Here is a 25087-nt window from a genome sequence, read left to right as displayed (position 1 = left end):
TGTGTATGTACCTTATCATACACGTAGACTGGAGTCCTTCAAATAAGCCTTTACCTCCGGGCTTTTCCTAGCTACAGGGAACTCTTTCTTCAGTGAATTCACAAGGCACTTATCATTCATTCATTCATTCAATCAATATTATTAAACACCTACTATGCAGCAGACACTAATTCAACATTTAGTTATAAAATCTCATTTACTTCCATTTTATGTGCACAACCAACCAGTTGGAAAAGCTTGACCAATGAACATGAAGTTATCTGCAACCTCTTCACTGGGGGTCTGGGGCTTCTACTTCTCTGGATTTGCTGCATGGCTGAGCGCAGTGTTGACCCTTCATCACTCTGTGTGTAGCAACCATGGGTCTTCTTTTCGAGCACAGCCCTAGCTTTGCTCACTAGGTCAGAAACTCTTTGATGACAGAAACCACATCTTAGTCAACCTGTCTCACTGGATCACTGGTTTGGCATCATGTAGGAACTCAATAATTATTTTCTTTCTTCTTTTATATTTTTATTTTATATTGGAGTCTAGTTGATTTACAATGCTGTGTTAGTTTCAGGTGTACAGGAAAGTGATTCGGTTATACATATACATATATCTATTCTTTTTCAGATTCTTTTCCCATGTAGGTTATTACAGAATACTGAGTAGAGTTCCCTGTGCTACATAGTAGATCCTTGTTGGTTACCTATTTTATATGTAGTAGTGTGTATATGTTAATCCCAAACTCCTAATTTATCCCTCCCCGCCTACACCTTTCCCCTTTGGTAACCCTAAGTTTGCTTTCTAAGTCTGTGAGTCTGTTTCTATCTTGTAAATAAGTTCATTTGTGTAATTATCTTCTCAATGAATAGTATCTTCAGAAGCATTTTCTGAGTGAATAAATAATTAACAAGTGAATGCCAATAATGAACTTATTCTATATCTCAATCTCTTTTAACCCCATTAAGACCCACTTTTATGGTAAGAGTATGGCCATCGAATCAGATCATTTCAACTTTTCTTAAATTCTCAAGAGCCAAGAATGATAATATTACAGAAATTACTTCTTGGGGGACTATGTGAAAATGGGACCCAACTCCATTATTCTCTTTCGAAATAACATAATGCCTTTGGAAAGTTCTTAGAAAAGACAAATTTTCAAACAGACCCAACTTCTTATTCTTTTACAACAGGCACCAATAAATGAAGTCATTTTTCTAGACTCATCATCGTAATTCAGGACAACAGAGTTGCTTTATTTTCTAAAAACCCAGTGCTCCTTAAACAGTGAGTCTCAAAAGTTGCTTCCTTGACTAATATGGTGCCATTTGTAGTGGTGTCTACTCTGCTATTTTCAGCATGACTTGCTTAGATTGGTGGGGAATAGAACAATAAAAAAAGCAACTTCATGCATACCCATTAGTATAACTCAGTTACACCCACATCACCACCGTGGTTCATTTGACTGCTGAACTGTACTATGGTTCCTACAATTTTATTCTTTTAGCTTAAATATTGGTGAAACACCTTGCTGGGGCTAAGATGGGATACGGTTTACTTAAATTAGTCTCAAAAGTAAAGAAATGAATTGGCTCAAAAAGATATTTCCATTTACAGTCTTTCGAGTTGCAACACAGTTCCATTCTATCATAGTCTGAATTTTATATCAACATTAATTTTGGATCTCCAAGTAATTTTACATATCAAGTAAAATTGTACATCAGAGGCATGCAGACAGGAAAGTAACCTGAAAGAAAGTATATGCCCCAAGTTTAAAGTCTGTTCTGGCAAATGTAGGGCTGATGAGATTTAAGTTAAGTACAAGCACTGGGGGTCCAGCATGAGCAAGCAGATGTATTGCTCAGAGTCACTGTAGAGAATATGCTGGAAAAGGAGGTTCAGGGGAGCAGCTGGGAAGTTACTCTGGTCTAGGTGGTCAGGGATGGACCTCGGGTGGGGGGGTATTGATTTTTGAACAGAGACCTGAAAGATGAGTTGCCTGGCCTGAGTCTAGGGAAACTTAAGAAAAGCATCCCAGGCACAGGGAACAGCAAAGAGAAGGTAGCGGGAGAACATGGTGTGTTTGAGAAACCACAGGAAGGTTCAGAATTTATGGTGGTTGAGTCTGTTTCAAACCAGGGATTAAAGCTTCGTAGCGTTAGCACTGGACTATGGCGCGTTTAACTCTACGGGACCCAGGGTGGTGATGTGGTCCTTTGGGGGAATGATGGCAAGAGCAGTCTGAGGGCCACGTGCAAATTGCACGCGATCTTCCCACCACGCTGAGAGCAGCGTGAAGGAGCACGCTACCGGAGTGAGTGAGGTCACCCGGGTGCTGGTCACTAATTGTCCACAAACTTAGCGGAACCCTCGTTAACACCCCTTGATGTCTCTGGGTGTCAGTTTCCTCCTACGTAAAGTGGTGGCATAGGATTATATAAACTCTGAGACAGAGACACAGCACACATGCCTCATCTTATACACCAATTCCAATTGGGTAGCAACGTCTGCCACTGGCCCAGTTTTAGGATTGTCCTCAGTTGGCGATGTCTGCCTCTGGACCAGGGATCACAGCGGTCTCCACAGACCTGCCAGCCCTGCTCTGCTCTTCTTTTTCAAAATATTCTGTGATCATATGAGAAAGAAGGTTTGGCATATTTTCACATTAAAGGTATATGATCGGCTTGAATTTCCTGTGCATGTTTTCTTGCTAGTAGAAGGAAGAAATAGTGAAATACCTAAAAAGGCAGAAAGGTGGGCAGGAAGAGGAGGCAAGGAAACTCAGGCTGTGGATGATACCAAAACGGGTAAGGGGTCTTCAACAAGTTCATACTAACACATTTTAAGTATTTGGATTTTCCTTCCAACACACATAATTTTGAAATGCAATCTGTTTTTCATTACGGGCCTAATTTGTCAAATCTATTACCCTTGGCTAGATTTCAGGTAGCTTATAAACAGCTAATGTAGGCAAGTGAGAAACATCCACCACGCCTCTGCTGGAGCCCGTGGTACCACAGGTGAACGTCTCCCGCCCACCCTACAGGACAGAGGCCCAGAGCTGCCCTCTCACTCACTCCTCCAAGAGGGGAAGTCAACATACAAATACACTCTCCTTTCTTGTTCTTGAATCTTGTACTGAAAGATCATTCAGAATTTAAATATCTAAATGATTCTAATTTAGACTGGGTTCTGTTAGATTCAGGGAAAAAAAACAATCACGCTCACACACACACACAAATCCCAAGTTTCCAGCTGCCCACTCTTATCTTTCAGTGTTGAATTCCACACTCTGAACTGCCACCATAAGGAGAGACCACGCCTGAGCTGTCTTATTTTCCTTTCTCTTAATTTGACAACTTCTCTGTCCTCACCCCAAGGCACTTAAATATCTAGGCACAGATACAGATGCTATAGATACAGATATGCCGTTTCCTGAGTCAAAGCATCTTGCCTCAAATCCCCATCAACTGCTTACCAATGATGCCAAAACAATACTCCACTAACTTCACTGCAACTTAGTCTTTCTAAATGTTATGACAATGAAAGGGAAATGTGACCCCCACATTGCAGAAGTTCTACAGAAACTGGTCTTTTCTTCAGGTTGCTCTACTGACCCACAAGAATGGACCTTTCCCTTTAAGTGGGCTGAAAAATGAACTGACTAATATCAACTGCGCCTGCTCTGAGTCTATCTTCCTTTCGTTTTTATAATACTGATAATAATTTGCATTTACGTGGCACCCAACATTGAACACAGCATTTAAAAACCATATTATGCAGCTTGATCTTTGGTGAGCCCCTGGTGTTGCAGGTGGGAAAAGCAAGCCTCTGAGGGTAGAGCGATCTCAGCTGCCCTCTGCCGCCTTCTAAACCCTATGCTGGCAGCACGTCCATCAGGCCATGTCTGTCCTCTAAGCAAAACCCCGCTTTACTGATTTGGCTGTTTCAAATTAAGGCAGCTCCTGGTAGCCACCCAGACATGTTCCTTGAAGAAGCCCTCTCTATTCCTGACAGCATCATAAGTGACTCTTTTGCTTCTTTGTTTTGTCTTGTTTTTAATTAACTCCCCTCTGCCCTTTTACTTTGGTCACACTAGTCCACTGAAGTTACTGATGACAAACCTGGCGGAGCCCAGGACATTCCTGTGAGTCAGCAAACCGTGGTGCTACTCACATCCCCTCATTCCTGGACGTAGAGATGACACCTCGTTTAACATTAGCTAGTTATCAACTATAGCCATCAACTGTGACCGATACGCCTGAAAATGGGGGGTCAATCAATCCTTCTGCCATCTGTTCAATCACAGAGCCTGGGGAGACCTAGCAAGAGAAATTCCTGAGTTTTTTTATTTAGAAGCTCAAACACTGTCGGGGTTACCAGGCTACTACTTGACGGTGGCCTGACTCAGCCCAGGGAACTGCTAAGTCAGTCAAGTACAGGTCTGTGTGTGGGTCTAGTTCTAGGTGAGCAAAGCAAGTTCAACAAAATTCAAGGGTTCAGGGAGCAAAATTCAAAGGTCAGCCCCTGCTACATCCCTGCCCTGGTTTTGTAGAGAATGAAAGGGCGGTCAAGTGATGCTATTCTTGGTCCCCAGTCAGCTGAAGCTGGAACAGCATAAACTTCAGGTCTTGAAATGGAGCAGGACCCTATGGTCTTTCCCCCAGCCCATGTCCCCTGCCTGCCTTCTGCCTGTGGAAAAACTTCAGCCAACGAATAAGTTTAATCAGAGAAGTGAGAAAATGCAGAAGCAAAGGAAAACAAGACTAAGTAATAAGAGTTCAGTCATTAAGCAAAGTTAAGGACCTTTAGTCCCTCCTCAAGGGCTAAAGATCATACTCTGAGCCGTATCCTGTGAGCTGTCTTGTAGATACTGAAACCCTCGCCAGGTGGAAGAAGTGAACTACAAGATGCCGTGACGTAAGCAGCCACAATTCCGAGAACTGGCCTCAAAGAAATAGAAACAAACCGACCCCGGAACTGAAGACTAACTGTACATAAAACGATCAAGACGACGCTGGTCAGACCACCGATGACCAATTTCAAGATGACGGTCAGAGCTGACTGTGCTGTTTCTGCATAGAGCCGCCTCCCTCCATCTACAGAAGCTCCTGCCCCCTGGTTGTCAGTGCAGGGGAGCTGGCCTTTGGACGGGCACCCACCCACCAATCCACCCCCGCCCCCGGCTGCCGGCATCCAAAATAAAGCAAACTTTCCTTTCCACCAGCCTGGCCTCTTTATTGGCTTTTGAGCAGCCGGCAGCCAGACCCCACTTTCGGTTACAGTCTGAGTGACATAAATTAATTTTTCCTCAATAAAAATAACCAATCATTTTTAGAAAATATACTTCTAATTCACCCCGCTTCCACTTTCTTGTTCTGGGAACAATACTGTACACTCCAAGGTACACACACTCTCCTTTTTTTATTGTGGTGAAACATACATAATGTAACATGTGCCGTTGTCACCACGTTTAAGGGTACAGTTCGGTGGCATGAAGTGCGTTCACACCGCTGTGCACGCCCTCCCTGTAAAGGATGCCACCGGCTACATCACATTTTTATGAGGGATATTTTACTAACCTCTCACTTCCTGTTGCTGATACTCTTTGTTTTTAAGGACGGGGTGTGAAATCCACATCCACGGGTGGTGCTTGCGGAGCTGGGGGAGCAGGTAGTGGGTGACAAACCCCACAGCGCCAGCCAGGGCAAACAGCACGATGCTGAGAAACGGCTGCGACAGAAGAGGGGGAGAGTCAGTGCGTAGCCTGAAGGATGGGGAGGGATGCCCGCAAAGAACACGGAAGACTGTTCTCCCTCCCTGCTCCTCCTAACGCATACACAGCCAAACCGGGTTCTTGCTTCAGGCCTCTGAAAATTTCTCCCACATCGCGTGAAGTTGATCTCTGTGCTGAGAACCACCGAGACAGAGTGGAGAAGAGGCTGAGACGTTCTGCCCGTTAGAAAACGTTTTCTTGTTTTTGTTTCTTTTTTTTTTTTTTAAAGAAGGGATGGAGAATAACAGATTTAGCTAACAGACTTTTCCGCATTGAAAGGAAAGTGAGACAGCAACTGTCTGCAAGCACCTTCAGCCAGAAGTCCCATCTGGAGCGCTCTAATTTTGTTTTTCCAACTGCAAATTATGTTCCAATGATCTTTTTGGCTCTGTGACCTCCGTCTCACTCCTGACTCGGTGAGTCCTCCCTTCTCTGCCCGTAGTAGCGAGTCGTGAGCCTGTCTTATTACAGCTGACTGTCCTCACGGTGGATTCCACGAAATGCGCAAACAAAACAACTCCCCAGGTGGGGAAACAGAAAGGGTACGAATGCACTCTGTGATGTGGATCAAATCTCCTCTTGGACGTAACTCGTAACACATCTGGATATATTCCTTCAAGCCCTCAACTGGCCTTTTCTGTACTTCCTCTGGCCCCACCATCCTGTCAGTAGTCTGGAGCTGCACGGTGGGCTTTGTTTATTACAGAGAATAAGGAGGGGGTAAGAGTGCAGAGCCAAATGGATACATACCCGCAAGGACAGGAACACAGTGCTGGCACTGACCGCAAAGGACAGAATGGCAGCCACCGAGCAGATGATGAGATCCGATTTTAAGATATCCTTCTGTAAACAGAAAACAAGGGTATAGTTTGCTCTTCTGTGTTTCTCTCAGCTATTCTGGGTGACCACGGGGACAGGATCTTGACCCTGGATAAACTACACCTGCAGCCCATCACTTACCTGATCAATTCCCAATGGCACATACTGGATGGACAATTTGCCACCTCCTGTTTGGGGAATATCAGGGAAACTAAGGCAGAGGGTGAGGAAGAGGAAATGCGGACTGCAATGCCTCCATCCGCTAGCCAGGGAGAGAAGAAAGGTTTTCTACCCGTGGAAGAAGCGTAAGTTTCTTCTCTACGAGCAGATCAGATGCAACATGCCCAGGTGTGATAAAGGAGGGTAAAGTGCAAATAATCTCTACTTGGCTTTGGCACGGCTTATATTTCAACATGCGCACAGCCTGGGTATGCCCAACAGAGGTCTCTTACATGTTTACCTATTTCTTCGGCCCAGCATAGATTTTAATTCACCAGTCAAATTGGGTAAAGGCCATTTCCAAATAATTTAAGTATATTTATATTATGTACACATATACAGAAAATGAAATGTCAGTAACTTGCTAATAATTTTCCATCATGCAAAATCGTGGTGTGAGCAGGCACTAGGGAAACAAAGCAAAGTTAGACCAAAGAATGTTATTAATACTGCAGATATATGAAGAAAGCCGTGTTAGCTCAAACAGGGTACAATATTGCTGACTGATAGAGCTAAAAGGAACATTAAGGGATCATCAAATTTTTCCTCTCTTCAGAGGCCAATTAGCTGCAGTACACAATTACTGAACATTTTAAGGTATCACACACTGTTATTTGAAAACTCTGAAATCGTTAAATATACCAATGTATCGTATTGAAAAGGAATTATGCCTCTTAAATAACTGTTTTGAACGTTATCTACCAGAAAATCATACAGAATATACAACTCTGTTTCCCTTCATCCTCCCTTTTTTTCTTTTCGTACAAACCGTATATCCGTTTACCTACATTTCCTCCCGGACCTTTTTCTTTTCTTGTCTTTCTAAAATTAAAATGTGGAGTTCCTTGCAAGTCATACTGCTGGCTTTCTGACTGAATTGATATCCAAAGTGATGGAAAGAAATCAGGAGGGCAGCTTAAATGGAATAAAAACAACCTGAACCATGTGATGAACAATCAACACGGCTTGGTTGGGATAATCAATAACACAGTGAAGAGATACATTCTCAACATCAATTACCAATTAGCTGCTAAAGTTGTTTTGAATTTCCAATCTCAGAAGTTTATAATTCACATACAAGTATTGCATAGATGAGGAATCGTAGTGATAAACCAAATTCTAGATTTATTCTTAGTAATGGTAATCTGATTTTTGAGCAGGGAAAATCATTGGTTTTTAATTCTGAATCTATAAAATTTTTGTGATCAGAAGTGTTCTTGAAAATTTACTACTAGTAAATGGCAAAAATTTGTTATCTCCTTTCATCCCAAATGCTTACAAAAGGCCAAACCTTTCCGGAGGAAAGTTCTGTAATTCATTGCATCTTTAGGATGTGGAGATATGTTAATTTTTATTTCCTATTTTTCACTGACATGGTTTATGTCACTTAAAAATTGCTGAATGCTTATCCAAAAGGAAGATACATATTTTCCCAAATATTCTAATTTAAAATTGTGTCATCTTTAATTGACCACTCATCCCTGTTTAAAGGCAAAACAGTGGGCCACCAGGGCAAGTGTTGGGGGGAGGAGGGTTGCATTTGCACGTTTCTTAAAGCAATAGGGAGAATGACCTCAGATTATTTTTAATTTTTTTTCCAAAGTTGGACGATATACAGGAAGTTCACTGATTTTTGTCAGTGTCATCAGTACCCCTTGTAAATACAAACCTTTATACAGCCTCTATTTATTAATCTTTCTGTCCATTTCTTTTCTTTGTTGTAATTTTTAAATAGCTCTATTGAGATATAATTGACATACAAAAACCCTGTGTGTGTGTATGTGTGTGTGTGCATATAGAGAGAGATATGGTGTACAATCTGATGACTTTTGCCCTATGTATATCCCCATGAAACCATCACCATAATTAAGATAATTAGCATATTCATCACACACACCCCAAATTTCCTCTCCTGACCTTTTCTAATCTATCTCTCTCTTCTCTCCTCACCTATCCTCAGATAAACACTGTCCTGCTCCATCACTATAATTTGTTTTCATTTCCTAGAATGTTATATAAATAGAACTGTAGACAATGTATTCTTTCCTGGTCTGGCTTCTCTCACTAGTATAATTATTCCGAGATTAATCCATGTGTTGTCTGTATCAATAGTCCATTCTTTTTCGGTGCTGTATAATATTCCTCTGTATGGATGTACCCCACACTGTGTTAAACCATTCACTCACGGATAGACATCTGAGTTGTTCCCAGTTTGGGGCTATTATAAATAAAACTTCTATGAATATTCACAGACCTGTTTCTGGACACATGCTTTTGTTTCTCTTGTGTATATACCTAATAGTAGAATGTTCAGATCATATGGTAGGTTTAGGCTTAACATTTTAAGAAACTGCCACATGATTTTCCAAAGTTGTTGTAACCATTTTACATTCTCACTGGCAGTCTGGAGGGTTCCAATTGCTTCATATCCTTGACAAGGATACACACTTGGTGTAGTCAGCATTTTTTATTTTAGCCATTCCAGTGGTTGTGTGGTACAGTGGTTCTCAACCACTGTCTTCTCAACAATTGTCTCAAGTGGGGACAATCTGACCTCCCAAGGGACATTTGGAAAGTCTGGAGACATTTTTGTTACATTTTGGGTAGAGGAAGAGTGTTACCGGCACCTGGTGGGTAGAGGCCCAGGATGCAGCTAAACATCCTACAATGTTCAGGATAATCCCTGACAACAGAGAATTATCAGGCTCAGTGTCAATAGTGTGACAATATGACAATAGCGTGAGGTCAAGAAAGCTTGATATAATGGTATCTAATTATGGTTTTAATTTGCATTTTCCAATGGCTAACAATGTTGAGCATTTTTCATGTACTTAATTTTTTAAATGCCATTTACAATAGCATCAAAAATAGGAAATATTTAGGGATAAATATGACAAAAAATATGCAAGACCTGTACACTGAAAGCTATGAAACATTGTTGAGAGAAACTAAAGAAATAAATGGAGAGATATACCATGTTCTTGGATTTGAAGATTCAATATTGTTAAGGAATCAATTCTTACCAAATTGATTTACAGAGTCAATGCAATCCTAATCAAAATTCTAACAGGATTTTTCGTACAAATTGGCAAGCTAATTCAAAAATTTATTTGGAAATGCAATGGACCTAGACTAAGTAAGACAACTTTGAAAAAGAAGAACAAAGTTGGAGGACATTCAATATCTGGTTTCAGAACTTGTATGTGCAAAACTACAGTAATCAGGTATTGATGGTATTGGCACAAAATATACATCAAGGTTACTGAACAGAATAAAGTGTCCATAAATAAATCAACATGTAAATAGCCAACTGATTTTAAACAAAGAGGTCGGGACTTCCCTGGTGGCAAAGTGGTTAAGAATCCACCTACCAATGCAGGGGACACGGGTTCAATCCCCGGTCCAGGAAGATCCCACATGCTGCGGAGCAACTAAGCCTGTGCACCACAACTACTGAGCCTGCGCTCTAGAGCCCAAGAGCCACAACTGCTGAAGCCGCGTGCCTAGAGTCCATGCTCCACCACAAGAGAAGCCACCGCAATGAGAAGCCCACACACTGCAACGAAGAGTAGTTCCCACTCGCCACAACTAGAGAAAGCCCGCGCAGCAACGAAGACCCAACGCAGCCAAAGATAAATAAATAAGATTAATTATTAAAAAAAAATACAAAGAGGTCAAGGTAAAATGGCACCTTTCCCCAAAATAAGGTAGAGGATAAATTTTTTTAACGAATGGTTCTGGAGCAGTTGAATAGCCATCTACAAAAACAAAACAACAAAAAACTCCTTTACACTTACCTCACATCACGTACAAAAATTAACTCAACCTGCCTCATAAATCTAAGTTACACTATCAAATTTTTCAAAGAAAACATAAGAGGAAATCTTAGTGACCTTGGGTTTGGCACAGCTTTCTTAAATAGGACACTAAAAGCTGGAATTATAAAAGAAAAAAAAGTCGTAAATTGAATTTTATGAAAATTTAAAACATTTGTTCTTCAAAAGACTTTGTTATAGAATGAAAAGGCAAGGCAAAGTTTGGGAAAAAAACATTTGCAAAACATACATCCAACAAAAGACTTTTATCTATAATATATAAAGAACTTTACTAATCAATATGAAGTCCAACAACTTCCCTATCCCATTCCTAGCTGTACATGGGCAAAAGTTTTGAACAGACTCACCAAAGCAGATGGCAGATGGTAATTACTGAGATTTTTCCTCGTGGTGCCAATGAATAAAAATATAGATGACTCTCTTAATATTGGTGAAAGTAACATCAGCAAAATAAAAAGGAAATGACTCCCTCTTTTCCTACAGCCACCAAAGAGCAGATATTATTTTGCTCCAAAAATTGTATTCTTGAAAATATTTTTCAAAAGGAACCTTGAAAGACACCTGGACCTCAGAGATTGTTGCTGTGTTTTCTGGGCCAGTATTTTTGCCTGTGGATGCTGAATCATAGTTCTAGCTGTAAACACAAATGTATATGGTTTTTCTATGAATGTTTCACAAAGGTCTAATCTTAGTGTACATATAATTTTCTACCTTTTTCAACAGTAGTTTCTTTTGTAACCATTATAAATATTATTGTATAGACTTACTAATAGTATCTTACTGGCTAAATAATTTTCCATCTTGTGATGCCATACACATACATACAGATACATACACAAAACAGTGTCATAGTGGACACTCAAAGTATTAATTTAGTGAGTGAAACTGAATGCAAACTTTTCCTAACTGCTAGATATTAGGTTGCCTTCCATTTTTTACCCTAATGAAGTATGCTGCAATCATTATCTTTTTGCACCTAATTCTTTTTTCATATTTTGAATTAATTCTCTAGAAAAACTATGACAGAGATTTACTATATCACAGGTTATGAATGTTTCACAATTCTTGATTAAATTATGCCTTACCAGATGATTGTAATAATTTACACAAATACAATGTCTAAGAGATCTCATCTTGTCACAATTGGCAATATCATTAATTTATCCTGTGCTAATTGAGTGGAACAAAAAATGCCATCTTATTTTAACCTGCATTTCTTTATAAGAAGTGTAGATATACTTCATACATTTACCTACTAAATATTGTTCCTAAATGAAATGTATATATTAATATCATTTGCTTATAGAGTTTAAAAAATCAAATTGTAAAAGTAGTTGGTACAAGAAAGATACTTAACTTTTATCAAATTTGTAACAAATATTTTTACCAAATTATTTGCATTTTATTGCTTTTACATATAGAAATTTAAAATTTTTACGCACTCAAATCTGTGTGTATGTGTGCACGCACGCACGTGTGTGTTACTTTTATCTTATAGATTCCATGGTCTGGGGAATCATTTGCTTTCTTGAATTTGAATGTTTGAATTTATTTCATGCTCTTTATTGAAAATTTCTTTTACATTTTTAAAAATGCGAGCCATGCATACAGAAAAATGTATAAAATAAATATGTACAATTTAAGAATAATTGTAAAGTGAATGCCTCAGTGACCACCTCCTGGTTGAAGGAAATCTAGCATTCCCAGCCCCCAAAAAGCCCCTTGTATGTGGTTCCCTGATCATAAATCCTTCTTTCCCCTCTTGGGGTTCCCTATCAACTATCCTGATTGATGAAAATCATTTTCTTGCTTTAAAAAAAAGAATGTTTGCTACTTATGTATGCAATTGTAAGCAGCTTAGTTTGCCTACTTCTTCCCAACAGACGGCACCATACTGTACGTATCTGTTTGTGTCTTGCTTCCTTTGCTCAACATTGTGTGGTTAAAATTCACCATATATAGCTCTAGTAAGGTCTTTTCCTTTGCTGTAGAGGACATTCTAATGTGGGTGGAATTTCCAGTGGCTTCAGTTTGGGGCTCTTATGAACAAATGCTATGATGAGCAATCTTATATGTGTATTTTGGTACAAATGTGCAAGATTTGCTCCAGGATAAATATGTATTTAGAAGTAGAATTGCTAGCTGTAATGTATATATAGCTTCAATTTTATAATACCAGACTGCTTCCAAAACAGATATACTAATTTACACTAACACCAGCAGTGCATGAGAGTTCCCTTGTGCCACACTTTTGTCAACACTTAGTATTGTGAGAACTTTAATTTTTTGTCAGTCTGGTTGGTGTGAAATGGTAACTCAGTGTGGGTGTAGTTTGGAGTTCCCTGATTAGTAATTAGATTGCATATATAGTCATGTTTGGGCCATTTATATTTACCCACTTTTAATTGAGATATCAGACTTTCTTACTGATTTATAAGAATTTTATATTTCATCATGACACTAGTGCTTTATCAACTATATATATTTTAAAAATTGTTTCCCATTCTGTGGCTTGTTTTTTTAAGTCTTTTTTCTGTATTATTTGATAAATCAAAGGTCATAATTTTAATGAATTTGAATTTTTGTGTTTTTTTAAAATTTTTTCCTACCCTGATATCATAAAGATAATTTCCTTTATTATGATTCTAAGTGTTTCAGGATTTGTCACCTCATATTTAGGTGTATAATCCATCTAGAATTGACTTTTAAGTATAGCGTAACAGAGGAGTCCTACTATATTTTGTTACTTAGAAGAAATTCTATTTTTTTTCATTCCTTTTTTCCTTCTGTACAGGGTTGGAACTTACATGCTTTGTTTCTATTCCTTTAGTAGTTATACTAGACAATCCAACATGCAGGCTTAACTTATCACAGTCTAAATTTAATCAATATTTTAATCCATCTTCTGGACATTACTAAGAACTTTCAAGTCTTGGAGTCTATTTCTCCTCCCATCCAAACTTGTATGTTATTGTATTCACATATTTCAATTCTACTTTACATTTTTTAAGCCAACCATACACTCACTACTGTTTTATACAGTTAAACTTTATTTAGATTTACTAATGTATTTGCCACTTTCTCTTCTCTTTGTGCTTTCTTGCAAATTAGACCATCTGAGATCACTTTCTGTTGAACACTATCCTTCAGAATTACATTCAGTGAGAATCTCTCAGCATTTTTCTAAAATACTTTTATTTTGTCCTCATTCTTGAAAGATATTTTCACTGGGCATAGAATTCTAGCTTGGCAGTTACTTGCTTTACAGAACTTCAAATCTATCAAGCTGTCTTCTGGTTTCTACTATTGCTTTTGATAACGGAGCATTGAGGCTGTCATTCATTTGCATGTAATCTGTTCATTCTGTTTAACCAATTTAAGATGGTCTGTATCTTTGGTGTACTGCAGTTTCACTATGTTTTGTTCATTGTGGATTCTTCTTTAATTTATCCTGCTTATGATTCACCAGAATTCTTAAATCTCTGATCAGTGTCTTTCATCAGTTATGGTAAATAGTCAAATATTATCTCATCAAATATTCATTATGCTTCAGTCTCTCTCCCTTTTTTCTGGAATTCTGATTAGATATATATTATATCTTCTTACTCCATCCTTCACATCTCTGCATCTCTGTTTCATATTTCCTAATTTTTTTGTCTATCAGTGTTGCATTCTGGATACTTTCTTCTGTCTTGATCTTTCAGTTCACTAATTCTCTCTTCAGAGGTATCTAATCTCGTGTGTGTGTGTGTGTGTGTGTGTGTGTGTGTGTGTGTGTGTGTGTTTACTTTAATTGCTTCATTTTGTTTGTTTAGGAAGGACTCTCTGGTTCTCTTTCAAACATTCTGGATCATTTGATATATTTTCTGTTGTCTATAAATTTTAAGCCTTTTACTTCTTTAAACACAGTAAGTAGAGTTGTTTCAAATCTACATCTGATCGTTCCAATATCTGAAGTGTTTGCAAACCTATTTCTGCTGGTTCTTTGTTTTTCTGTGTAGTTTTAAATTTTTTATTGAAAGCTGCTCATATCCCTTAGAAAATTGGTTTTGGGAATGCTTGGAGACCTAGGAGGAAGGAATCCTTTAGAGAGGATTCATGTGTTTTCGTTTTTGTTTTTTTGTCATGAGGTATTTCCAGTTGGGGGCCACGTTAAGCTACATTCATAAATTGAGGGGGTTTGTACCATCCAGATGTTAGCACTTGTACTGCAAATCAGTGGAAATGATTCTTTTGTTCAACCTTGGAGCGAGTTTGCTTGCATTCCCCTGGCACTGTGGAGGGTGGAATGGATTCCTTCTGGTTCATTCTTCCACTGAGATTGGACCCTTAGTGTCCCAGCTTGATGAGCAGATGGTCTCCCCTTGGACACCCACTTTGGCAGGCTTGGGCTTTCATTTCTCTTCCCCACAGTTCGAGGGCTGAAAACCAAGGCTCAAGGTCCCCTGGTTAGGCAGATGTGAAGGTTCCCTTTTTCACTTAAATTCTGACTTGATAATTCCTTACTATTTTGTCAGTTTTTTGTCACATTTAAGAAAGATTTTTTCATTTTATTTTATTTTATTGAACTATAGTTGATTTACAATGCCATGTTAATTTCAGGTATACAGCAAAGTGATTCATATATGTATATATGTATTTTTTTCAGAATTTTTCACTTATAGATTATTACAAGGTATTGAGTATAGTTCCCTGTGCTCTACAGTAGGTCCTTGTTTAATATCTATTTTATATATAGTAGTGTGTACATGTTAATCCCATCCTCCTAAGAAAGACTTTTTTGTATTTTATTCAGAATTTTCAGTATTAATCAGAAGAGTTTGGTTATAGTAACTTAATATACCAGAGATGCAAAATACCAGAGATGGAAAAGTATCATTTGATCTCTCCTTCCCCCTCTCTAACTTGGTGTCTGGGGAGGGATTAGCACATGAAATTCTTTTTCACATCCCACTGCTAAAAAACTACTTCAACACCATACACTGAATAATCAATTCTTGATTGTGACATTTAATTTTCACATAATAAATTCATATAATAATTTGTCTCTTTTCTGTGTTTTACTGACTCACTAATCCCATTCTCTAATCTTGGATGAGTCTCATATTTTTTCCTGATTACTCAATCTTTATAATGTACTTTAAACCACAGAGTGCTAAGTTCCTCTTTCTTATTCTTCTTTTTCAGATTTTTTAAGCTATTATTAACTGCTATACTTCTAAATGAACCTTAGAATTATTTCCCCAAGTTGTGAATATAATTCCTTCAGAACTGTCTTGAACTATAGTAAACCTATAAATTTATTAGAAAGAATTGGCATTTAAGAAATTTCAGCCTTCCCATCCAAAATCAGGTTATGTCTGTTTATCACCACTTATTCAGAACTTCATTTACATTTTAATAGACTGCTGTAGCTTTCTTTATTTCTGACACTACTTGTTAAAATCATTCTATTATCAACTCATATATTTTGTTGCTATCGTGAGTTCAATCATGTTTTCATTATATCTTCTATGGTTATTTCTGATATGTTAGAATGCTCTTGTTTTTCTGATTTTTTCTTGTCTCTAGTGGTATTTATGAATTCTCTTACTAATCACAGTCGACTTCAATAAACTCTTCTATGCATTCTATACGTATGCAATAATGTAATCTACACTTTTTTCTCTTTCAGGACTTAACATTAGCCAGAATTTCTAAAACACTATTCAATAAAATTAATGTTTTGTTGCCTATTTTAATGATAAATCCATGCATGTTTAGCCAATAACTCTATTAGCTCTTAGTACACAGAATGTTTTAAATCCACTGTGGCATTTTATGTAACACTTCATGCTCCAACCCTAAAAAGAAGTTTAAGAAGCCCTGATCCAACACTACACACCCAGCAGATTTAGACAGCATGGGGCTGGAAAAATCTATGTGATACAACCAATTGTTTAAAAGAGGCTGTCTGAATAATACAGATAAAAATTAATTTTGTTTGTTTGTTTGTTTCTAGATACAATGAAAGTAACAAATCTGAATGCGATAGTTAGCTAGTGGGAAGCAGCAGCATAGCACAGGGAGATGGGCTTGGTGCTTTGCGATGATGATCTAGAGGGGTGGGATAGGGAGGGTGGGAGGGAGGCTCAAGAGGGAGGGGATATGGGGACATGTGTATGCCTATGGCTGATTCACTTTGCTGTGCAACAGAAACTAACACGGTACTGTGAAGCAATTATACTCCAATAAAGATCTATTAAAAAAAAAAACATTGAAAGTGATGAAAATGAGTGAGGGTACAAATGGAAAGACCATGCTAATAAGGCATATGGAAAAAGACTAACCTGGCAAACCACTAGTGGAAAGTTTATATTTTTATTAACCATTGAACTGTGGTAATAAACTTTGCATGCATAACTTGTGCTGCTCATATAGAATAAACCCACTGACAGAGCTCTGGTTATCTCCATTTCTAGATCAATGTCCCTTAAAGCACAGTCTGTGGGTCCCCTGAACAGAATCACCTGGGTGGACAGTCTCATAAATATGCAGATCCCCAGGCCCTGCCCCAGGCCAAGTGAATCAGAATAGAAGGAAGGGCTGGAAAACAGATCAAATGAGGCTCCCTAGGGGTTTCTCATATAAACTAAAATGTAAGGGGAGAGAGAGAGAGAGACAAAGAGAGAATAAGAGAGCCAGAGAGAGACATAAAGAAACAAAATCAGAAACAAGGAGGGAAATTTCCTCGCTGCACTATGACATAAAAGGTATTATACATCAAAATGTAAAAGCTGAACCTGAGAGCCTCGTGAAAATATTATAATTAGATGAGAAGACTTTTCAGAGAGATGAACACACACACATCATATTAAATCACCTACAAGTTATGTGCTCTACATGGTACAAAGCATTTCAAAGTATATTAAAACCAAGTAAGGCAACACCTAACCCATCACGGCTAATCATGCTAATGAAATGTCTGCTAGGCAAATTTCTTGTCAGATTTCATTGTAATTTATACATTATTTTTACTGCAATAAATGAGAAAGCATCTTCATCATTCATGAAATCAAGGAACATTTGTGGGGATAGTTTTTTCAAATATCCATGGGAAACTCTTGGGTAGACTTCGGGCCCCCCAGGACTTTCATAGAAATCGATCTGGGAATGTGAGTTTGATCTCGTCCCTCTAAGTTTCCTGGTATAAATATTAGAGGTCAGGTTGTTGATACTACATTTGAATGTCAAATGTCTTCTCTGTTATCTGCCATCTCATCAGCTCTGGAAGCTTCACCTCACACCTTGCTTTCAAGTGTATCTCAGCCTTTATGACACAATTACACAGTGCTGAATGTCAATTATACCTCAATAAAACTAGAAGGAAAAAATTAAATTCAGCAATTAACGAACCCTTATTCCTAGTGATTTGTGTTTTCATTCCCTGTGGTGACAAACAAGCCTCAATGCTTTAGCCTGAATTGTAACCACACTCAAAGGCACAGAGGTCTGAGTATGAATTCTTTTAAATGCTATCATGTTGGCTATGAGTCTCGCACATTGTCTCGAAATGGTGGATTGCAAGATAACTCATCTAAATTCAATGGAATGGACTGAGCATCCACTAGGCATGAGGCACAGATACTGTGGAGACCGGGACAAATGAGACATGGCTCCTAGAGGAGCTTGCAATCAATAGCCCATTAACTGCTTTTCCTTTGATCTGTCATTCTTAAAAATACAGGAAAAGCATGGCTGGGAGACAGCAGACTGCTCCAAGCTCAGTACTCGAATGGGAGATCATGTGACCAACGAGCATTGCTTTTCAAACTATTAAGGTTTGGAAGTTGATACCAAAGAGATATACCTGCTCCAAGCCATTTCCCTGGTGAACAGAGAAATAGCATCATTCTTTCACAGCCTTTTCTTTCTTTCTTTCTTCCTTCTTTTCCTCCTTCCTTTTCCTCTCCTGCGCTCCAACCAATATGGTGGCTCCTTCTGCAACATCCCAGACATAAGTCTAAAGCCCAAGCGCCCCTCCCAAGGGATTTACAGATGTCAACCTTGAACCAAAAGACCCAGGAGAGAGTTCCCTGAGCTCAGCACGAGGCTAAGGCGAAGATGTGGAGAGGACAGCGGTAGCGGGGTGGGCAGGGCACATCAAGAATGCAGTTTGGCGGAATGTTTAATTGACAAGCTTTTCTTCACGCCCATCCCACCTGCTGCTTGGGGCCAGCAATGGGCGGAATTGCCTGAACAGGGCTCATTTGAATATCCAGGCAAACTGCATCACTTGAGGACCAAGTGAGCACCTGTGGCAGGTGTACACAGCATCCACCCTCCAGAGGCTCAAAGGGTCCACGCCGGGCAGGTAGCTCATGGTCTATTCCACACCAAGTCAAGTGGTGCCCCTGCATACATTATACAACACAAGTGTCTCACCACAGAATCTTTCATCTTCTTGGGGAGAGGGTCTGCAGCCAACTCTTCCAGATTTTGATGTAAAAACTTATGAAGCAATCTGCACTGAATAAAGGACCTGAAAATGGAAAAACACACACAGGTTTTACTTTCTAAAATATGTGCCTATTCCAAGGTTTGAGGTAAACAGCTTCACCTTAGACCTCACACTCACAAGTGACAAAAGCCAGCGCGCTCTCCTTTAGATAATTCATAATAAAGAAAAAGAGGTGCATGTTCAAGTGACCACAAAGCCAACGGTTAAACTTCAAATTCCATCCTAATTACAGTAAGTCCCCTACATACGAACGAGTTCCGTTCCAAGAGCGTATTCCTAAGTCCAACAAAGTTAGCCTAGGTACCCAACTAACACAATCGGTTATCCAGGACTGTACTGTAATAGGTTTATAATACTTTTCACACAAATAATACATAAAAAACAGACACAAAAAATAAAGAAAACATGTTTAATCTTACAGTACAGTCCCTTGAAAAGTACTGTAGTCCAGGACAACAGCTGGCATACAGGGGCTGGCATCGAGTGAACAGGCAAGAAGAGGTACTGACTGGGGTGGGGAGAGGACGTGGGAGATGGTAGAGCTGAAGGATCGTACATCAGCAACAGGAGACGGAGGGCAAGGTGCAATTTCACGCACGCCTGACGTGATTGGACACACGAACACACGTTTGCATCTTTGAAAGTTCGCAACTTGAAGGTTCCTGTGTAGGGGACTTACTGTAAAGCTGTTGAGGACCACAGGAGATATCCGTACCCCCGATTGCCAACAGCTAGCTAAGCTCACGGAGATTCTCTACTTCGGCCAGACCAAAATACAGTACAATATTTGATATGAAAATTTGTGCCATCGACATTTAACCTTTCCCCATTTTCCATGCCTTTCATCTTGCTGTACCTGACAGCCTAAAATTATAACTTTTCTGCCCCCCAAACAGTTATGGTTATCTTAAGTCAATATCTCCCATAAACGTGGAGAAATTACATGAGATGATTGATTGACTAACTGGATTGATTGACTGGTCCCTGAAACTATGGCATCACATAAAGGGTTTTCAGTTCCAAAGTGCATATTTATCAAAAACTTGAAAGATAACAAATAAAGGGAAGATTGGAAAGTATATTTTCAAGGGACTAAGCGTTATTATTAAACGCCTTTTAAAACTTTGGCACATACTTCACTTTAAATCCAGAGGGCACTGCCATACTAAGAACAAAAAACAACAGAACAAAACTTTTCCTTTCAGAGATGCCAGTCTAGTCTCCCCAGGGTAGCTGCCTGGCATAAAGGCAGCGATGCCACTTTGTGGACCCAGAGAGGGTACTTGTGAAGGTTGGTGCTTCTCATATGACTCACCAAGGGAAAGTCAAAGACAGTGCTTGGGTGCAAGAGGCCATCTGTTCCTGGCCTTGCGAATTTCACTCCAAAAGCACCAGAGCAAAGGTTAAATGTGCCCTAGAACTTGACCCCTGATTTTCATTCATTTCTGGTCAGTCCTGCATTTCTCCCACCATCGCCCAGGGGCCAGCTGGTTTAACGGGGGAAGAGACCAAGCACCATGAGCACCGGATGAGAGAGCACGGCTGCAGGACCAGGGGACGGCTGCGTGTGTGTCTGGTGTGTGTGTCTGTGTTACTCACAGGAGCACAGAGGGGTCGCTGCTCTGTCGGCTCAGATGGTAGGAAAGCGCGACCAAGAGGCCACAGAAGGCTGAAAACAGCGCTGGGGTGTGCTGCGTGCTCCAGGGTTCCTGAGCAAAAGAGCAGAGAGCCAAGTCACTCCACGCCTGGGTGCAAAAGAGCAGGATCGCATTCTAGGAAACGCTTAGCAGGTGTCCCTGAGGTCCAGCTGGACGGACGCGGTGCCCTGTGATCACTCCTGCCAGTGGACATCCAAGCACCTGATGGCTCGCCAGAAACCTTGCCTGTGAATGTACAAGCATTGATTTTGACAAGGGATTGGCGATGGGGGGCGGGGGGGGCACATTTGAAACAAACTGTGCATATTTATGAAAATACATTAACTTCACCTTTTCTGAAATTCAGTTTAGGATTTTTATAAGATGTAACATTAAACATGTGTTGCCTCTTTTGAATGAAATATAATAATAATGACATAAAATTGTATTTCTTAATGTTTATTTAATGTTTATTTATTCAAAAGGTAGTAGACATGTCAATATGGCAATAGAGATCCAATCAACTAGTGGACTGAGACCCCCATGTAGAAAGAGAAAAATGATCTGAAAGAAAACAGCAAGATACGTCACGATTAATCAGATAGAAGCCCAGATGCCAGTAACCAAGGCACTGTACCCAGGGCGAACAGACGCAGGGAATACGCCTTCCCACGGTGAGCAGCATGGTGACCTGGGACCCAGCTCGTCTTCCAGATACAAGCATCATGCCTTTGTACACAAAGAAGGAAACTTCTATATATCTAGCCTTTCCAACCTCCATCAACAGAATCTGCCAAAAGCTGGGATCTAGAAAAGGACTCCAAGGTTTCTCTCCGAAGATTTGAATCCCTTAACTCACCAAGTGTCTTATTTGAGAAGAACAAATTGTTCATTATGCTTAAAATCAAAAATACAAGTGAAAGAGTCAGGTGTGCTCAGATCACACTTGTAACTGCTCAGATACGCTGGAGGAGCTAATGTTACACTGGGTAGAGCGAGGGGTTTTATTTATTTTCGCAGGCTTCCCTTTCCTAGACGTTAAAATGCGCCAGTGAAGGTCCAGGGCCTGGGAGAGCAGCACCTGGAAGGAACCAAAGGGACCCAGCCTCTCGGGGGCCGCGGAACCTGTAGCTGGGCAGTCAGGAGGCGGGGCTGGCTCCTTACACACCTTCGGGCGCCCAGCCTCCACCAAGGGCGTCCTCCAAGCTCCCAGGTCAGCGCCCCGAGTACTGGCGCAGGGAATCTCCCAGGTCCCCAAGGCACCAGGGCTATATCTGTGATTTTCTGGATTCTTCACCATCAATTTTGCCAACAAGTTCCGGTATTAAAAGCGGTCTCCACTTCCCTCTTGTCTTCCCTTTGGAGTTGCCTTCGGCAAAGCACCCTCCACTTCCTGTGCCCAGGGAGAGGGGCCCTTCCCTCCCCTCATGCCCATGAAGTCCTCCTCTTATTCCACAGACATCGCCTGGTTGGAGGACAGACATCCCCTCTTTTCATTGGTTCCTGCTGCCCTGCCTATAAAGATGCTGAAGTTGCTGGCATCTTTACGAAACTAACACAACACTGTAAATCAACTATACGTCAATAAAATAAGATAAAAGTTTAAAAGGAAAACCAAAAAATTAAAATTAAAAAATTAAAAAAATAAAATTCAAAGGCCCCCTCCCCCCAGTTACCCTGGAAAGCCATGGCGCTCTCTTCTCTCCTTCAGTGCCCGCCAGCCTTGTAAGAGGCTCCTCACCAGCCAATGCATCTGTCACGTGGGGCAGCCCCTCCCCCGCGGGTACAGCACCTCCTCACAGCATGGGCTTCTAGCTGGGCAGACCTGGATTTGAATCCTGGTCCTGCCAGGGATGAGCTGTGTGGCCTTGGCTAAGTTACTTAACATCTCTGAGCACTGTGTTAGTTTCCTCTTCTTTAGAAAGGGAAAATCATACATAGGCAGGGGTTGCTGCAAGGGTACTTTTCTGTACGCTGGGCCATTTTTTTAAGTTTTTGGTATGAGACGGTTCAATGCAGCCCCTTCTTGGTGACTGGTACCCAGGGCTCTGAGCCAGACTGTCCTGGGCTGTTTCCTCTCCGTCATCCCCACAGTCAGCTGGTCCTAATGTGTTACCGATGCATCTTTCAATGCATCTCCAATCTGTCCCTTCCTTTCATTGCATCGTACTGGGTCAGGCATCCACTGCCTTGTTCCGGGGCTACTGCTAATAGCTTCATAGTGGGAAGATCTATGCAATCTCCATATCCCTCCCCACTCCACAGACTCCACGATCACCCTCCACATTACAAAAGAGTGGTCCTCTTCCCATAAAAGGCAAATCAATCACGATTGCCCTTCACTGAGTATTTTTCAGCGATTCCTCATTGCCTACCGAAGAAATCTACTCCACAGGAAGCTACCTAAGCCAATTAGGAGCCGGCCCTAGTTCAACTTTTAAGCCTCCTTCTGCACATTTAGTAGATGCACAGCAGCAAAACCATAAAGATGTGTTGCTTCCTGGCCCCCTGCCTTCACACACAAAGTTGCATCTGCCCAGAGAGCTCTTCCACTCTGACCCCAGTCCACTCCCCTCTGCCTGGTGAACTCCTACCCAGGCTTCAGTGCCCAGTATAAGAAGCCCCACCTGCCTGGTGCTGTCTCCCTGATTTCCCAGGCAGATAGAAGCTCTCCCCTTGCCTCAGAACCATCGTTAAACACGTTTACTTCAGCATTTAAGATATCTCACTCCTCTTATGGGCATGGGTAGGACTTGCCCCCTCTGGACTCCCTGTGGAGGGGCAGTTTGCATCTCTTCCCTGTACTTGGCACCAATGTTAGCACATCAACCTATCCTTGAGAGAATGAGGTTTCAGTTTTCATGATTACACCAGTCCGTCTTCTATGACCTGCGTGGAAAAAAATGTTTCAGCAAGAAAAGAGGATGAAGAAATTAAGTACCTTAGATCAAATGTGGATCAGGCAGTGAAATGCCACAGAAATGATTAGACTATTAGAGGGAAGGTATCTCATGACCTGAAAACTAATTTTTTCATTCAAACAGCACCCCCAATAACAGACAATTTATTCTGGAACTTGGGAATTTTATTCTTTCTTGAAAGTTCATTCATGAAACATTTACTGGCCACTTCCTACATGTCAGGCACCAAGGAGCACACATCTGAGGAGGACAGCACAGGTGTCTGGGGAGGGAAGAACATAAGTAATTGCAATAAGGTGTGACAGGTGATGGACGGTGAGGTGCCTGGTGCTGGGTGCTCACCAGGCAGGAAGCAGAGGCTCCAGTGAGTCCAGGGATTGGCGTTTAAGTGGAGCCCCGCACAGAAGAAATGTGGAGAACACGGTCCTTCCCCTGCAGGGGCTTCTCGAGGACCAAGCTGGGCTCGGGGGTGCTGTGCGTGGATGGAGCTGACCCCAGCCATCCTCCCGTTTGCTCCTCCTCTCCCTGCTCCGGACACCCACCTGCAGCTTCTCCCCTTTCATTTCATACTAGGCTGTTACAAAAACACAGCCAAAAAGTTTTCCGAAAGAGAAAAACCTGCTAAGTGCTATTTCCTCCCACTGATTCCTCTGCGTTTGCCTCTGCTGCATGTTTTATTCACAATTTCGTGAAGATGGAGGGCTTCCTTTTACATGCAGCCCATAAAAAATGCAAACACTAGAAAAAAATCACTATGAGAAGGATTTAGTAGCCATGACCATGGAAATAATGGTCCCTGCACGGAACAAAGAAAAAGTCAGGGGAATACGCATCGGCGGAAGTGAATTCCAGGCTCATCACTTCCTGGAATGAGTGATTCTGTGGAAGGGACTCAACTTCTCATTGGCTCAGCTTCTGCTTCTGTAAAAAAGGTGACAATGACACCCTTCTTGAAATATTGCTGCAATGCCTTGATGAGATTTGAAATGGCCTTGCACACTGCAAAGCAGTATGTCGATGTTAGTTTTTTATTAATTGGAAAAGAAAGAGCGCCCATGAGGGATGGTCTTTGCAGAGAATAAATTAAAGCCAAACTAAATATATTTAAATAATTAAGTTTACCTACTTTGATTCACCCAATACCCCTTATATCTAATTCGTCTCTCATTTATTCTCTACTTAATTAAATCTCTGCAGTACAAACGTGAAAGGACAGCTACCCCTCCTAGTACTTAGGGACCCTCCCTCTTTACCTACTAAAATATTAGTTGGTAGAAAAGGGAACAGGAGGTAAAAATATCTAATGGGAAACAGATATTTTCCCACTGGGGCTAGAGGAGAGGGACGTTGTCCCCCTTCCTTCTACTTCCCAGCATTTATCTCTGCTTGTGACT

At 40.6% G+C, this 25087-nt stretch overlaps 1 protein-coding gene across 5 annotated transcripts in view; it reads right to left on the bottom strand.

Moving 5' to 3' along the window:
• Positions 1–25087, bottom strand: part of PCNX2 (pecanex 2) — a 281650-nt gene that overhangs the window by 146485 nt on the left and 110078 nt on the right. For all 5 annotated transcript variants that reach the window (XM_082407553.1, XM_082407550.1, XM_082407549.1 and 2 more), the window contains 4 exons: positions 20735–20844; positions 19060–19156; positions 6512–6604; positions 5568–5718 (listed from right to left, as the gene is read on the bottom strand). In XM_082407553.1, coding sequence (XP_082263679.1) covers positions 5568–5718; positions 6512–6604; positions 19060–19156; positions 20735–20844 — 451 coding nt within the window. The remainder of the gene's footprint in view (positions 1–5567; positions 5719–6511; positions 6605–19059; positions 19157–20734; positions 20845–25087) is intronic.

This window comes from Balaenoptera borealis, assembly GCF_965194805.1.
Source record: "Balaenoptera borealis genome assembly, chromosome: 10".
Taxonomy (NCBI): Eukaryota; Metazoa; Chordata; class Mammalia; order Artiodactyla; family Balaenopteridae; genus Balaenoptera; species Balaenoptera borealis.
Note: the sequence above shows the minus strand (reverse complement) of the source record. Positions and strands in the feature narration are given on the sequence as shown.